We start from the raw sequence: 16,170 nt of genomic DNA, 5'->3' as shown, positions 1-16,170 counted from the left end.
ACAGCCACCCCTGGCAGAGCCGCTGCCTCCTGTGCCACCCGTCCTCGCTTGGGCCAGAAGGCTTCGCTTCTGAGCACCGAAGGGTTAAGCTCTGCAGGGCCAGGGAGGTCCCCTGCGTGCCTCCCAGCCCGCTGCAATCCCCCCACACCTCCAGCAGAGACGGGCTTTGACACTGGAAGACTCTGCGTGTCGGGGGGCCTTAGGTAACCCCATAAATCGAGCGTGGCAGGGTCTGCCCAACGCTCGGCGCAGCTCCGGCGCTGCCCTATTTAATCACTGCTCCAGACAAGACTAAGTGCTCTTCAAAGAGACCCGGGCTGGAGCGATGCTCGCAGCAACCCCAGCGGCTCGGCGGCAGGATGGGTTTATTGGCCAGTCACGGGGGGGGGCAAGTGTGGCTCTGAAGATGTAAGGGGAGAAGGAGGCAGAGAGCCGAGCAGCACCACCGGGTCATTTTCACATCACGTCTGGTAAAAGCCTGTTCTGCCAGCAGTTTAAAACAGACGCCGTCCGCATTTAAAAAAAGCATTTAAAAGAGGGACTGCCAGGGAGTTTTAGATCCTAAATTTAAATTCCAGTAAGGGGAAGGATATCTTTTTACGAGACTGAATTTCCTTATTCCTCCCAAGGAGAAAAAAAATCCATTATTCCTACTGCTAGGGAATGCTACTGGCGTAGAGCAGCTGGTGCTTGGAGCTGATGCCCGAGCAGTGGACTCCGATGAGAAGGATGTTCATTCCCCGAGTTTCCCTGCCCATCCTGAGCCAGGTGCGCACAAACAGCACGCAGACGCGCGCAGGAGCCCCTCACCTCCCCGGCAGCACAGTAATTAGGAACCAGCAGGCTAAACATCATCCCTGTCCTGCCAATGTCCCCTAATTAGCACCAGTTCTCCAGGACGCGGCACCCCGCGGGGCACGGAGAAAGAAGGGCCAAGCCAGGTGGCGGCATTTGTCACCCGAAACGCACTCAGCCCCGACAGCTTTCGTACCTCTGTTTGACGGGGCTCTGCAGGGGAAGGGAAGAGCTCTCGGTATTTGCCATGGCTGCTCCCAACGCATGGCAGCCGCTGCAAAAACAGGAGTGCAAGTTCCCAGCCTGCAAACGACCTCGCGAGCACTGCTGCTTTCATCGCCCCCTGCTCACGCAACCATCCATCATCCGTCTGGGCACCACTCGGGGACTTACCGCTGTTTTGGAGGCCACGGCTGTGGCGCAAAAGCAATATAATATAATAAGCGACATAAATGAGAGCTGTGCATTTTTGGTGCCCCGGCGCAGGCAGCCCTTGGCGAGGCTCGTGCTGGCTCCGGTGCTGCCACGTTGCCAACAGGAGCCTGCCGGAGCCTCCTAACGAAGGACGCGTACCTGCAGCACCCATGGGTGCTGGGGCCAGGCTCCCCCTGCCTTACCTTCTCGCTTCATCCCCATCGCAAGACACTTCTGATAGCGGCAGTACTGGCAGCGGTTGCGCTGGCGCTTGTCGATCAAGCAGTCCTTGTTGTCGCGGCAGGTGTAGGTGAGGTCCTTCCGCACCGTGCGCTTGAAGAAGCCTTTGCAGCCCTCGCAGCTGTAAACCCCGTAATGTTTACCTAGAGAGGGACGGGACCCGGGTTAAAAGGACCCACCAGTGTCCTCTTCCCAGCATCTCCCCCAGCCGTGTCTGCAGGAAGCAGAGGTTTCTCGGAGCCGTGAGCAGGAGCTGAAGAGCAGTGGCTTCGCCTTGACTTGACCTCCATAAAATCAGGATGCTCTCCATGGGCTACAACCTGCCTTATATCCAGGAAAAGCCCTCGCCATTTCTTAACCATGCATCACGGGAGAGGCAGCACGGCAGTGAAACACGGGTGCCTCCCTGTGTCCCCCCGTGACTCCCCACGCCAGACACGCACCCCAGCCCTGCACCACGCGCCCACCCTCCTCTTCCAGCCCTGGAGCCCCACAGGCACAGGGGACACCCCCAAGGACCTCACAAACTAGGTGACCAGAGCACTTAGGGAGCAGAAAGCTTTTAAAACGGCATAAGAATAAAGGGAATTAGCACATCTTTACCTCCCACGAGTGGAGAGGCTCTATGTGAAGCACATCTCTCTATCTGGCGCTATGTGACAAGACGACTACAGATGAAAGGATGGGGAGAGAGAGGGACAGTCACTAATGCCTTGTCATCAGCCGGGCTGCGGTGCTCAGGGCCGAGGATGTAACACCACCGCTACGCAGAGACCCGGGGTCTCCTGGCTCGGGTCAGAGCCTGCCCCCGACCAGAGGGGCTTGGGGGAGGCTGGTCAATAAGGGACTTTTTGTCCCCTCCTCTGAGGGCATGGGTGGCTCCTCTCCTGATGGAGCATCCCCCGCTGCGGCCGCTGTGCTGCAGGGAGCCGGGGAGCCAGGCAAACCCTGGCCACGCTCTCCCAGGGCACCCACACGCCGCTGTGAGCCCCTCCCGGGGCAGGCACCAGCCTTACCTGAAGATCTGTCCCCGCAGATGGCACATATGTGCTTGGTGAAGGAGGCCATCGTTCCTGAGGGATGTGCTGGCACTTTGAGGACTCCGTTGAGCCCCAGGGGTGGCTTAATGTCCTCTGAGCTGCTGACGGGGTTCATGGGCGAGTTGAGCTGCCAAGACAGAAGCGCAGTGATCACCGCGTTGCGGGGCTGAGCCAGCTCCGCAGCAGGGCTTGCCCATGCACTTGGACATGGGGCAGGAGGGCCAGGCAAGGTGGCATTTCAAGCAGGGGACACGCTTCCAATGGGGACACGCACCGCGTAAAACACCCACCCACAAAGCTGGAGGATTTGGGCACATGTTTCCAGAGACCAAAGGCACAAGGGCTCATCTGCTACGCTGGCGTAAAAGCCGGTGCGGCTCTGAGCTGGCAGCAGGATGCCACCGGGTCTCACTGCTGGCACCAGGGTGGAAGGAGCGGGGACACGGCCGGTCCCCTGTGCACCACCAGGAGCCGCGCAGGGCTGACACCACCCGCCCCACGGGGGATGCTCCTGCATGATGTGAGAGGAAAGCGAGTTCCTCCTGCGTTGCCAGACCCCTGCCCATGGCACAGCCCCGGCACAGCCATGGCACAGCCCCCATGGCCAGGCACTCGCAAAGCCACCACGGCTTCACACCGCCGCGGGCTGCAGCGCAGGGCAGATGATTTGCAGGGATGATTCGTGGGAGAGCTGCTGGCTGGGAGCAATGATGAAGGCCAGGACACTCCCGCTTTTAGCTCTGCAATTTATGGATATCCTTTTAGCATTATCTCTCCAAAGGAAAGCTTCACAGCAAATAAATAGATCCCAGATGCAACGGGGCCTGGCTTTCCAGAGCTGGCTTGGGTCAGACACTTCTCTGCAACTTCCAGCCTGGCGGCAGCCTCTCCACACACCTCTCCTTCCCTCCCCGGTGAGCTCGGTCCCCAACAGCTGGTGAAGAAAGCAGAGAATCGGGTGGAAACTGGGTGCTGGCGCGGCCCTACGGCACTGGTATTGAGTGAAGGATTCCTGCGCTGATTCCCACATTGCCCTGTGCAGCAGGGCAGGGCTGTGATACCCCCACGTACAGAGAAACTGAGGCACGGAGATGTAAGACCAATTCATCTTGATACAGGAGATGAGCTCACGGCAACCCTGCCCAGCCCAGGGCAGGTTCAAGGGGGTCTGGGGCTGGATGGGGGAGCCAGGCTCGGTCAGCTCGGGATGCAGCGCCGGCCAGGACGGCTGCGGCTGTCCTCCCGGGGACCAGCCCGCCAGCGACTGTCACAGAGCCTCCATCCCTGCCAACTTCTAAATCCAGGTTAGACACGCAGGATTTGTGCTTTGGTTTGTTGTGTTTCCCTACCCTAATAGAGATACTCAGCAATTGCACTTGTCACGAATTAATTCAGGGAAGTCCCAGGGCTTGTGATCTGTCAATTAGAGCAGCGCAGCCGCTCCTCTGGCTTTAAAGTCTCCAGGCTGGTGGGGAATATTTAGCAGGCGGATGACTAATAACCTCAGAACAGAGCAAGGTAAACCCACCCTGGAGAAATGGGATGGATCTGCCTTCCTCTCCCGCCCTGCCTGTGCCAGCTGATGAATCAAAGGCAGCCGGGACCCGGTGCCGCCAAGGAACACGCTCCTGGGCTTTAGCTGCTGTTCGGTTACGCTACGACAGGGCAGAGAGGGGAGGGACGAGCGGGTCCCCGGGCAGGAGCATCTCTTTGGGATGCCCCCGGGCACAGAACCCCTCTCTGTGCTACCCTGCGAGCAGGGGCTGCCGGCACTGCAGCAGCACAGCCCGCCCCGGCTTCGGGGTCACCGGCTCCAGCAATTCCTCCCGGCACGCTTTCTTGAAGCGGAGCCATCTCCCAGGTACAGCTGGTGGCCACGGCTCGTGTCACGCTGCGTCACCGGCCGCTGCCACGTGGGAGCGAGGGCAGAGGCCATCAGCTGCCTGCTGAAGATAAGCCTTTCGCCATCGCATCCCCCAGCCCCAGCAGCCCACAGAGTCCACCCAAACGGCCCCCCAGGAGCATCTGGGGGGGACGATGGGCAGAGCGAGATGGGCGAAGCGCTTCACCCTGCCCCTGCGCCAGCCCAGGAGGGTGGGGGGGGGCCCACCGCCTTCCGCAGCCCCCCCCGTGCATCAGCGGGACGCCCCGGTGGGAGCTGAGTCAGCCGCGGGCTGGGCTGGGGGAAGTCATGGGTTCCTCTTGCAGCACCAGCCCGAAACCTCAGCGGAGGCACCACGTGCACCCCCGGGGTTCCCACACCGCCCCGGCGCCTGCCCCGCGCCGTCCCTTCCCCGCTGGCGGCCGCCGAGCGAAACCGGCAGCACGTGCAGGCAGGGAGGAGGCAGGGGGGAGGCAGCAGCCCCCGCCTTGGCACAGCACTTCTGCTCCGGGCAGGACAACCCCGGCTCAGCAAGCGGGGACGAGGGAGGAACTGGTGCTGTGCTTCCCCAGTGATGCCAGGACCCCTCGGCTCCTCTCCCTTCTCTCTGCAGTTCATTGCACCGGGGACCGAATCCTGTCCCTTGTGGCATGCAGAGCTTTACTCCTCCTCCCATCCAAAAACATCGACCCCTCCTGCGGTCCCCCAGGCACCCTTACAAAGAGCATTGTGCAAAGGCAGAGAGCAGCTCTGGAAAAGCCTAATCCTGCGTCTGATCTCTCCCCGCGTGCCCCCGGGCGCCCCGAGCTGCTGCCAGCGATGCCTGGGGCGGCTGCTGGCATGGCACAGCCCTGCGAACCGCGGGGAAAGTCCCTCCCTTCCAGCTCTTACTGAAAATCCTGCTTTTTTTTTTTTTTTTTTTTCCCTTCTGTTTTCCCAGAATCTTTAGGTAAGAGGGTTTAAATCTGTGTTAAATCCCAGTAAGCAGCAGAGCTGCTGGGCCCAGCCTCCCCGTCCGGCTGGGACTTTGCTCACCACCATAAACTACCCCTGCTTTCAGCCGGCTCCTGCCCCACACACCTTACGCCCTGCCCAGCTCGGCACCAGCATCCCCTCCCCGAGGGGGTCTGGGGGGTCCCTGGGTGCTGGGACACCCTGCCTCGTGCCTGGATTTTGGGGCTGTGTTTGGAAGCCGTGTGAGGTCCCAGAGAGCGCACAATGCTGGAGGGAGGGCGCCAGGAGCACTTTGAGCATCCTTTGGTGCTGGCACCAAGGGCTGCTGGCTCCTCGCCTCCGCTGGACCTAACGGGAAAGGGAAAGCACCCCAGATTTTGGGAGTCTGACGGCTCCTTCCCATCCCCGTGCCAGCAGGAGCCGCGGTGGGGGGGACCCACCCTGCAGGACCCACCGCACCTCACGCGTCCCGTGCCCTTCTGCTCTGATGGCTTTCCAGAGGCGACGAGGCATGGCCTGATGGCAAGTGGCATCTGCCATCTGATTCAAACCACCTTCCATCAGTGCCATCCCCGCCCGGCGACGGGGGCCGCACGCCTCATTACCCCCGGCGCTTCGCCGACCGGTGCAGCGGCACGGGGGGCTGTGCTCCCCTCCGAGCATCGGCCCTGCTGCCTGCCCGCACCCTCCTCCTCCTCCTCCCGTGCTCCTCCGCGGGCCCAGGTAGGCGCCTCTGCCCGCTGCAGGGACGGGGACAGGGACGGGGACCTAATGCGCCCAGACAGGGAACAGATGGCAGGAGCCATTAGGCTGAAGAGCTCCTAACTGTCACCTCTAGGAAAACCACTTAAGACAAGTCCCCGAGCAAAGGACGGGCGCTTGCACCGCGCCGAGAGGGCTGGAGCCGCCGCGCTGCCAGCTCGCACCCCGGCACCATCTGACCACGCTCTCAATTCCCCTTTCTGCCCTGTGGCTGCATTTTATTTTCGGTTCCTCTGGCTCGTGGGTCCCTAAAGCAAACCGCGCCTTATCATTGATGCTGGGGGTGCATCGCCCCTTCCCCGTTCCCTCCCCGGCTTGCGGCTCACCCCTGCGTTGCTTCACATCCCTCCTTCCCCACCATTTCGGCGCTCTCGCAGCTAATTCTGCTCTGGACGTCTGCTCCCAAGGGCTTGTTTCAGTTCCCCTTCCCTTGGCCATGGGACGGGAGGTGGCATGTCCACCCCACTCATCTCCCAGGGGAGAGGGACCCAGCCGGACCGAGCTGTGGGGTGCAGGTCCCCGCACATCTATGGGGGTCACAGGCCAGATCCTGCATGGGAGAAGCCCATCAAAAGGCAAATAAAGCTGGCACCTCTCCGGCCAGCACAGGGATGCTGAGTCCTGGGGAAGATGCCTGGGGGTTGCTGGGGACAGGACCCGGCACAGCGCAGCCCTCCCCAGCCCCGGCTAAAAAGACCTGTTATCTCTGGAAATAAATCAGGCCAATATTTAAAAATAAAGGTGCTGGCAGGTGCTTGACTCCCTGAGAGGGCCGGGAATAAATAAACCCTGCAGCGAGTGGCAGGTGGTAGCCAATTCCTTAATCTGCCCTTTTACTAAACATATACCCTGCGAGCAGCCAGCAACAGGTGGCAGGGACTGGCCAGCGCGCCCCGATCTTGCTATTTTTAAAAAGAGCTTATCTCTCCGTAGTTGGAGCTTTTTTACATAATCTTCAGCCAGCGAACGCCAGTCCTTCGCTCACCAGGAGAAAGGGGCAGTGGGCAGGGGACCCCTCGGTGCCTGCCATGGGGACCGCCGGGATGTGACGGGTCCCAGGGAAGGGACGGGACCGTTTGGGTGAGAAGCACGGGGCGCAGACAGTCCCAGGGTTGGCTCCAGCCCCTGCCAGAGCTACGCCAGCCCCTGGGTGACGCAGGGGTAGTCACTTCTCCCCTCCCACCCCCAGCCTGGGGACTGGCAGGGCAGGACTGGAAGGGGCGAGCGATGGGAGGTGGTGGACGGCTGTAGCTGGTCCCTCGTAGCCCACCCAGGGCAGCCCCAAAGGCAGCTGCAGCCACCCAGCTCTGGCCAGAGGAGCAGGATGCCTCTGGCTTGGTTTCCCCCTTGGGCTTCTGCTTTTTGCCACCCTTGGGTGCCCGCCTGTGTTGCGGAGCCGGGTCTGGGTTGGGAACCCACGGAGGTGGCTTCTCCCCAGCGAAACAGGCAGCAGCAACCTCCCCACCACCTTCCCCTTACCTGCGGGCTGCTGGTGCCGAACCCCAGGCTGGGGGTGGAGGGGACGGACATCGAGTGTGGGCCCATGGGGGAGCTGATGACGGAGAATGGAGGTCCCATGCCATTGATGGGCGAGCTCAGGGTGCTGATGGGCGAGTGGAGCTGGCCCGGGGAGCCCAGCGAGGAGCCGATGCCCGGCCCGATGGACGGGTGGAGGGATGGGGTGGCCATGGGCCCCCGGCTCGTGGGAGAGTTCAGGGACGTGGAATTGACTTGGTTGGAGAAATCTGTAAGAGAGGAGAGAGAGAAAGGGGGCTGAGTCTCCAGTGCAGGACGGGCTCTGACACACGGCCGCAGCAAGCCCTGAGCAGCAGCAGCCCCCCACTCCTCGCCCTGCCGAGGGGCTGCTTTTCAACCTGCCCCCAAAACGCCCAGTGCATCCTCCCGTCTTTCAAAACCACCTTCTGCTGGAGTACCTACGCAGGCGTTAAGACAGGCGCTGAGCGCGCTTCCACCTCGAGAGACCGTTGTCACTGTCCCCCTCCATCCTGCTCGCCCGCTCGACCCTGGATTTAAGCTCTGCCGCAGAGGCGGCGTCGCTGCTCCAGCTGATGCACGGGCAGCAGCCCCAGCATGGGAGCGGACAGACGCCCTCCGCGCGACAGGAGAATTCGGATTTATCACAGCATCGCCGGGCCAGGCCACGCGTGGGGAGCGCAGAGAGCGGCGGCGGGGGGCGGGGGGGCGGTCGGGGGGCGAGAGCGTGTCTGTGCATTGCACGTGTGGTTTGTGTGTCCGTCCAGGTACACCAGCGTGCGACGGGGAAGCCTGCGTGTGTCGGCGAGGAGGAACATGCCCCGGGGAGCCGGGGGGCGGCTTTACGCAGGCTGTGTCTGCCTGCGCCCCAGCAGCTCCGCAGTCCCAGGGGAGCGGGAGGAGCCGGGGGGGGTGAGCGGGAAAGGGGGGTTAAAAATAGACTCCCGATTCTCCCGAGAGGGGCCACGGAGCCATTCCTGGCACATTTCCTCCTCATCCTGTCACGCTGCTTGCAAAACAATCCCGCGCGAGGAAGGGGCTGGCTCGTGGCCCCCGGGACGGGCTGCGAGGAGGAGCTGCAGGAAGGTGGCAGGCGCAGATGGGCAGCACGGGCAGGGGCCCCCCGGCATCACCCCAACACCCACCAGGACCCCCCTGGTTCACACCAGCAAACACAGGCTCAGAGCGGGGGAGGCACCAGCACAGACACTTGGCCAGGGGCTGTTCACAGGGGAATCTGGGAGCCACTGCTTTCGGCTGCAGGCCCCAAAGTTAACTAAATTCTGCGAAATACTGTCTTCAGTCACCTGGCTGAACCCACGGCAAGTCCAGCCCCATCAGTCTTCCCTGGAGACCACTGATCCCGGCAGGGAAAACCCAGAACAGGGAAGCAAAAGCCCAGCAAGGCAGTGATGCTCCTCTTGCAAAGCATCCCACCGCTGCCCCCAGCATCCCACCACTGCACCCAGAGTCCCATCGCAGCACCCAGCATCCCATTACTGCACCCAGAGTCCCATCACAGCACCCAGCATCCCATTACTGCACCTAGCATCCTATTACTGCACCCAGCATGCACCGCTGCACCCAGAGTCCCATCGCAGCACCCAGCATCCCATTACTGCACCTAGCATCCTATTACTGCACCCAGCATCCCACCGCTGCACCCAGAGTCCCATCGCAGCACCCAGCATCCCACCGCTGCACCCAGAGTCCCATCGCAGCACCCAGCATCCCATTACTGCACCCAACATCCCACTGCTGCACCCAGAGTCCCATCGCAGCACCCAGCATCCCACCACTGCACCCACCATCTCGCCACCCACGTGGTCACACCTCCTAACCCGGCACCTTCCTTCCAGCCTCTGTGCATTCAGCCCCATCCCGGCCTCGCAAGGGGGCTGGTGGGGCACAGAGACCCCCAAGGGCTTCCCCGCACAGAGCCATGGCCACGGGCAGCCGTGCTGTCCTGGCACCCAGACCCCCCCATGGCATGTCCCCCCTGTAGCAGAGCCATCCCCAGCATGCTCCGAATGGCTCTTCCCCGCTGTAGGCATAACAGGATTACACACTCCACGGAAAAGGCTCGCTCCCTGCAAGGATAATTCCTTAAACTCCCAGACAAGAGCCAGAAGCGGGATCCCCGGGGCAGGGGGCGGAGGAGGGTTTGGATGCAAAAATGGGGATTAGTCTCCAGTGCTGGGATGCTGCCAGCTCCCTCTGCACGGGTGTCCTGCCCCATCTGGGACAGGCAGAGGGGACACGTGCCCAGACCCTGCGCTCCAGCCAGGTGCCACCGTCCGCCCTGAAACGAGCCCGTGTGCCGGCACCGCTGGCCCTGGCAGGCATCTCTGTGGCCATGGCGGGGGGTGAGCATCCCTGTCCCCGGGGGGCTGGCCTCGGACCGGCTCTCGCAGGATGTTGATATAAAACAACCGCCGGCCACCACGTCACCCACGGCTGAGTGACGCGCGGGCGGCACAACAGGAACCCCCGGGAAATTCCTCAAGGCTTCAGGCTCTGCTCCCGGGCTTTAGCGCAGCGGGACCATGCTCCCGGCTCTCTGCTTTTTGGTGTCTTTAAACGGCTGGGAGGAGGAGCGGGGACGGGGGCTGCGATGTGCTCCGGGGAGGCGGGATGCAGACTGTGCCCCCACCACCATCCCGGGTCCCAGGGGAAAGGCAGGAGCTCATTCCTGTGTTTCCCAGCCAGCCCTGGTCTGAAGGAGCCGCAGAAACCCCCGTTAGCCAAGGCGATGGATGGAGACCTTCCAAGGATGCGCTGGATCCCTTGGCCAGGGGAAACAAGCACTTGACCAGCCGGCAAAGGGAAGGCAGCGAAGCGCAGTCCTTTCCTTTTAAAAGATCCTGAATGTTTAAGGCAGGAGAGGTCGCTCCTGGTGACCGGCTGGTGACTACCCAAGCACATCAGAAAGCAAAGCGCGTGGGGGGCCGGCACCTCTCCCAAAATACCTGTCCCCCGGGTACCACAGGAGCTCCCAGTCCCTGGGCATCCCGCGTCTCCGAGCCGGCTCCCCTCACCCAGCCTGTTTACGCGCTTTGCCGTCCCCGCAGACGCTGTCCCCCGCACCCAGCGAGGAACTGGGTGTGTGTGGTAGGGCCGGTCTGGAGAAAATAATTCAGGCAACAACAACAAAGAGGAAAGGAGGCGAGAACAGGACTGACCTCGCATCGAACAGGCCCGTCGGGGAGAAGTGCGTGCGGGCACGGACACATTTGGGCGTGTTTTCACCCAAAACCCTTGGCCAAGCACTCTGAAATGTGAACCAGACCTGAACTCCTTCGGAGCATCATGACTCGAAGCAATCCCTTGGACACTGGGGTGTTTCCACTCCTCATCCAAACTCTCCGTCCTCCGCAGCCCAAAACCTGGTTGTAAGAGCAGCAGCACTGGGACACGTTTCCCTCCAAACGACCGGCAAATACAGAGAAGGGTTTGTGTTTTTTTTCCCTTTAGCAAGATCAAGAGTCCACCTGAGGCGACTCAGCGCAGGTGCTGCCAGCCCCCGGCTCAAGGGGGAATTCTCCCAGCAGGAAGAGGCGTTTGGGGAAAATAACAACCCGAGGAGGAGACACAGGGATCCAGAGCTGGACGTGAGAAGTCCGCCCTCCTCATTCATCACAAGCATCCCATAGGGCCTTTAAAGCTAAAGGAGTGCTAGAAAAAAATAAATTCAAAAAGGAAAAAATACCCAGATTGAGGAAATATCCTTAATAAAAACAAATAAACCCCCACACTGATGGATACCGCTTGGACTGCAGCAAACAGGGGAGGTATCCTCCCAAACGCGTTTTTCAGTTCAAGCCATGTGGGACTATTCCTTTTCCTTGTGTAGTTTTGCCATTTAAAGCTGTTGTGTGTGATTATCTCTTGACCAAAATAAACTCTGTGCCTGTTTCTAAATAAAAAAAAATAAAAAAATAATTTAAAAAAAAGTTCTCAAAGCATTTCCCCTCTCGCCGCACCCATAAATTGCAGCTATTTTCTCTGTGCGTCCTTTGTTTGAACACAACGACCTCTATATATCTTACAAGATGCCCCATGGCAGTTGGGAGATCGGAAGCGAGAGCTCTTCGGCAGCCAAAGAATTTGCAAAGCAGCTCTTTTTTCTCTCTCTAAACTCCGAACCCGCCAGCCACGAAATTTGGGTGGGAATTTTTCCCGAAGAATATGACATTTAGGGCCGCATGGTCCACCTCCAGCGACGGAGCCGTGCGGCTGCGTGGAGCCATGTGCGTGCTTCCAGCCCTCCTCGGCGGCAGAGGAACACGCTGTGTCCGAAACCATCGCGCCGAGACCGAGAGCCAGCGGGTTTTGATCTGGCCTCGAGATAAAGAGCGATAAGGAGTCTTGTTTTTCCGGCACGGCGCTCCTCGCCGCCCTTTCCCTCAGCACATCCCTGTCTTTGCAAGATCTCTTTTGGATGCCACCGTCCCTGCTTCACGGGTGGGGAAACCGAGGCACGGGGAGAGCAATGTCCCCGTGGAGGCAGCAGACGCGGACGGCACAAGTAGGACACAGGCTTACGTGACCTTCACCAAGGTCACGCAGGAAATTGGAGCCAAAGCTGGGAATAGATCCTGGCTATTGCGAGACCCAGGCTAGCATCTCCACTGCTCAATCAACCTTCTCTGTATTTCTTTTTTTCCCCCTCCCAGCTCCATGACAGACAGCGCTTTTTTACTATTATTAATTTTCAATAAGGGAAGAAAACATCTTTATAAAGCATTAGTCCTCATTCTCATCCAGCTGCGTTAGGCACTCAGATGAGCGCGGACAAGTACCGAAAGTCCCTGGGCAGCTTCACTGCTGTTTTCCATCCCCTTTGGCATTCTTGGGGCCAACGGCAGAAACTTCCAGTTTGGACCGGCAGACATCCCTGTCTGGATGCGGCAGGTCAGACCCCCTGGGAGCTGCGGTTGCTGAAAGCATCTGACCACGCCACCAGCCCTCGCAATATTTTCCTGTTGCATTTTTATCACCCCAGCGCACGGGACTCCTCAAGCGCTGCTGCTCGGCCAGGGGACGTCTGACAGCTAATAACAGCTTTTGCCGACGCAGCAATATCAAGAAGGGGCTGTGATTTTAACATTTCTAGACCACAAAACGTCCCAGAGCAGAAACAATTACAACAGCGCAGAAGTGCTTTTTTTTCCCAGGATAGCTCATTTGTACCAGAATAAACTGTACCAGCATAAGCTTCCACCAGCATAATCTTCATTTATGCTTAAGAGGCTTTGCCAGTAAAACTACAGTGACCTAGCTCTGCTGGAAAACCTTTTCTCGCATATCCAGGGAGTTTACTCAGCAGCTCGGTGGCTTGGCAGTCCGCTTCTCAGAGAGGGGAAGTCAAAAAAAAAAAAAAAAAAGCGTTATCTCAAGGCACAAACGGGCTTTTCTGCAGCCCAGGAGCGTTGTTGCACCCCAGGGTGACACCGAACAGCCCATCCGAGCGGGACCGGAGGGGTCTGCGGGCACCCACGGCCCTGGGGAGCCGTCACGGTGCCAGCACCCCACGCACCCAGCCCTGACGCCAGCCGAGATTTGGAAACCCGCCCGCACGCCCCCGGCTTCCGCTTTTTTTTTTTTTTAACCCCTTTTTTTTTTTTTCTCAGCACCTCTTCCTCCTTAATCAGAACGCAGATCAATTCTGGGTATTAAACAGCAGGAAATTCTAAATTTGGGTTGCCACTCCCTTCCTTAAGTCAGGCCTCCGCGTTAGGGCTGTGGGGCCGCGTTGGGAGGGGATCGGGACCAGCAGCTGAGATCAGGCTCTCGGAAACGTCCTTCTCCTCTGCTCTGGAGTGGCACTTTGGTGTTGACCACGTTCAAAACTCTTGACACCCCAAAATGCACGTGAATCCGCATGTAAACGCAGCGTACCCAGAGCACTGTTCCTTCTTTCGGTGCCTCTGCGGGTGCTGGGTTTCCCTAAATAAACTTGGTAGTGAAAATCACTCTCCCTTTGCTCTCATTCCTCAAAAGTACTACAGAAATCTCCTCGCGTGCTTCCCATCCAAGGAACCTCAAGTGACGGAGGTTTCCCACCTCCCCTCCTCTCGCCCTCCCCAGGGCACCCAGCACCGCACCGGTGGCAAAGAACCTGCGCCCACCTCCGGAGCGGGACGCAGGCAGCAAACCTGGGCAGGACACCAGGGTTTCACCACCGTTTTCACTTGAAAACTGCCTTGGGAATATCGTGACCACAAGAGGTCAGGTCCTCACTTTTGTCCCTGATCAAAAACAGAGAGCACGCTCGCAGCGGATGAATTTAAACAGCCCCTGGCCTAGAACCTTGAGTAAGTTTGCTCTCAGTTTACACCAGCAGAGCTGAGAACTGAAGCGGGGATGGAGCAAGAATGGCCCCTTCTCCTTCCAGCACTGGCTGCTGTCGCGGAGCTGACGGTGCCCGACGTGGGCAAACTCACGGAGCCGACCTGCACGGTGCAGCGTGGCTGTTATCCCAGAAAACCACCCGTGGGTCCAAGAGACAAGCATCACCTCGTGGCCCAAGCACGTTAAACTGCATTTATAGCTCTTTGCCCAGCGAGGAGAGGCGATCGAGCCTCTTAAACCACCCGGACACCAGGCACATGGCAGAGGCGTCCCTGGGAACGGGCGCCCTGAAGATGCAGCTGTACGTTATCCATACAGCCCTTCTCGGCATTGCTGCCACAGCTGTAGGAGAAAGGGTGCAGGAGCACTGGACCGGGGTGCCGTCAAACGCGTTAGCGCCCAGTAGCTGATTTCACCAGCAAGTAACTTGAATTGTTTTTTTCTTTTCACATTTCTGGACTCGAGTACGACACAAACCCGAGAAACGTCCCTCTCAGACCCCCCCAAAATCTGCCCAGGGGACAGCGCACAGAAACGTGTCTTTCTGCGGGCATTTAAAAATCACCACGTGCGGGTTCTTTTTGGGAACCTGCTCCCAAGTTTGGGAGAGTTTCTTCAGCCGCGCTCGACACTTTCCCCCGAGAAGTGCCGGGCGACGCCACGGTGGCTGGAGCCGCTTGGGGACGGTGAGAAACTCATTTTTGGCTGCTCTCTGCTCCGTGTGGGTTCCTCCTCCCGCCAGGTTTCACTTTGACCAAACTAAAACCCCAAAGCCACACGATTTCTCACCTCCCGCTCCAACGCCCGTTCTCCCTCTCCGTCCTATTTTGTTGTCTCCTCTGGATGCAGCTTTGCAGGTAACGTTAGACCTCCCCGGTGCCAAAGACGACCATGCGGTCACAGCTGTGGACACGCTGGGTGGCATTTGGGGGTCTCTCCCCCGGCAACCTGCGTGGGTGACCACGGGCTCACCAATGTTCCCCATTTTTGGCAGCCTGGCTCAAAGCCCCACAGGGTCCCCTTTGTGAAACACCCACCCCTAACCCCCCCCCAATCGCTTGCTCGAGCCGCGAAGCCCAGAGGTCTGGTGACCCCCCACCGCAGGACCCACACCAAAAAACGGGATGTTTCTGCCTGATGCTTCAGAGTCAGCATGGACGGGGGGAGCAGCCCCACTGCGGAGATGTGTGTGCTGAAGAGGCACAGACCCCACACCGGGGCTGACCGAGCACGCTCAGCTCTGGCACGGGGGCTCATTTTGTCTTTTTTTTTTTTTTTGCCTTAAAAAAACCCCATCCCACCCTTCCGAGAGCCCTGTAAAAGCTCAGCCCTGAGCCCGGAGCCACTGGCAGAGCCGGAAGCCTGCAGGGGCTATTCCCGTCTCCGAGGGGGAAGGACTCAAAAAGAGGAATTTTCCAGAAGCCGCTCTCCCCGCCAGCCGCCGTGTCACCGGAGGAAACGCTTGCGAACGCCTCTTCCTCCGGCCACCGCGCCGTGCCGGTGGCACGCCAGCACTGCCGGCTTCCTGCCCCGCCAACCCCACGGAGGAACCCCCCACCCATGTTTTTTCGGTCTGCACCTCCCAAACACACGGAGCAGGCGCCGAGCCCCCCCCCCCCCCCAGGCAGGAGTTGGGGCGGCGGGGGGAGAAGGCAAAAGCAGGAGGTGGGAGAAGGGGACATACGGAAAGCGCGAGGAACCCCTTGGAGAGGAGGGAAAGGCAAATGGAAAGGCAAAGCTGGGGCGGGGGGGGGGGGGGGGGGCAGCGGGTGGGTGGAGGGGGAGGGTGCACCCAGGCAAACAAGGATTCTGCTGATAAAGCAAATGTGACTCAATCACACGCTTGTGCAAAGATGTCACAACAGCCCTGAGAAATTACAGGCTCCGATTTCATCCCTCAAGGGCCGGCGCTGTCCTTGCTCTCACAATGCGCTCTGTTCTGCTGTCAGCGGCTCAGCCACTGCCCCTAATTTACTGGCTGGGAACCCGCGGCAGGGACCGGCAATAATAGGTGCAGTGTAGGCGCCGCTGCCAGGGCTCCTGGGCTGGCGGCGGGGCCGGGGAGACGTCAGCTGAAGGACTCGACGCCGCGGCTCTTCTGAGCTCGTGCCACCGCAGTTCAAAGCAGCCCAAAGCGGGGGGCTCGCTGGCACCTCCAAGCCCCAGGGGTTTTTTGGCCAGCTGGATGGGGGGAGTTGCCCCCGGCCCAGCTCTCTGCCCCAAACACGGTGGCAT

General features: G+C 59.9%; 1 protein-coding gene across 1 annotated transcript in view; it reads right to left on the bottom strand.

Moving 5' to 3' along the window:
• RXRA (retinoid X receptor alpha) overlaps window positions 1–16,170 on the bottom strand; it is a 118,576-nt gene that overhangs the window by 34,652 nt on the left and 67,754 nt on the right. Inside the window, exons 2-4 of the mRNA XM_054220375.1 lie at window positions 7,567–7,832; window positions 2,466–2,616; window positions 1,413–1,592 (exon numbers count right to left, since the gene is read on the bottom strand). Of these exons, the coding sequence (XP_054076350.1) occupies window positions 1,413–1,592; window positions 2,466–2,616; window positions 7,567–7,832 (597 nt within the window). The remainder of the gene's footprint in view (window positions 1–1,412; window positions 1,593–2,465; window positions 2,617–7,566; window positions 7,833–16,170) is intronic.

The sequence above is a fragment of the Rissa tridactyla genome, chromosome 14, assembly GCF_028500815.1.
Source record: "Rissa tridactyla isolate bRisTri1 chromosome 14, bRisTri1.patW.cur.20221130, whole genome shotgun sequence".
In the NCBI taxonomy this organism is placed as follows: Eukaryota; Metazoa; Chordata; class Aves; order Charadriiformes; family Laridae; genus Rissa; species Rissa tridactyla.
This window is presented reverse-complemented; position numbering and strand designations above follow the sequence as displayed.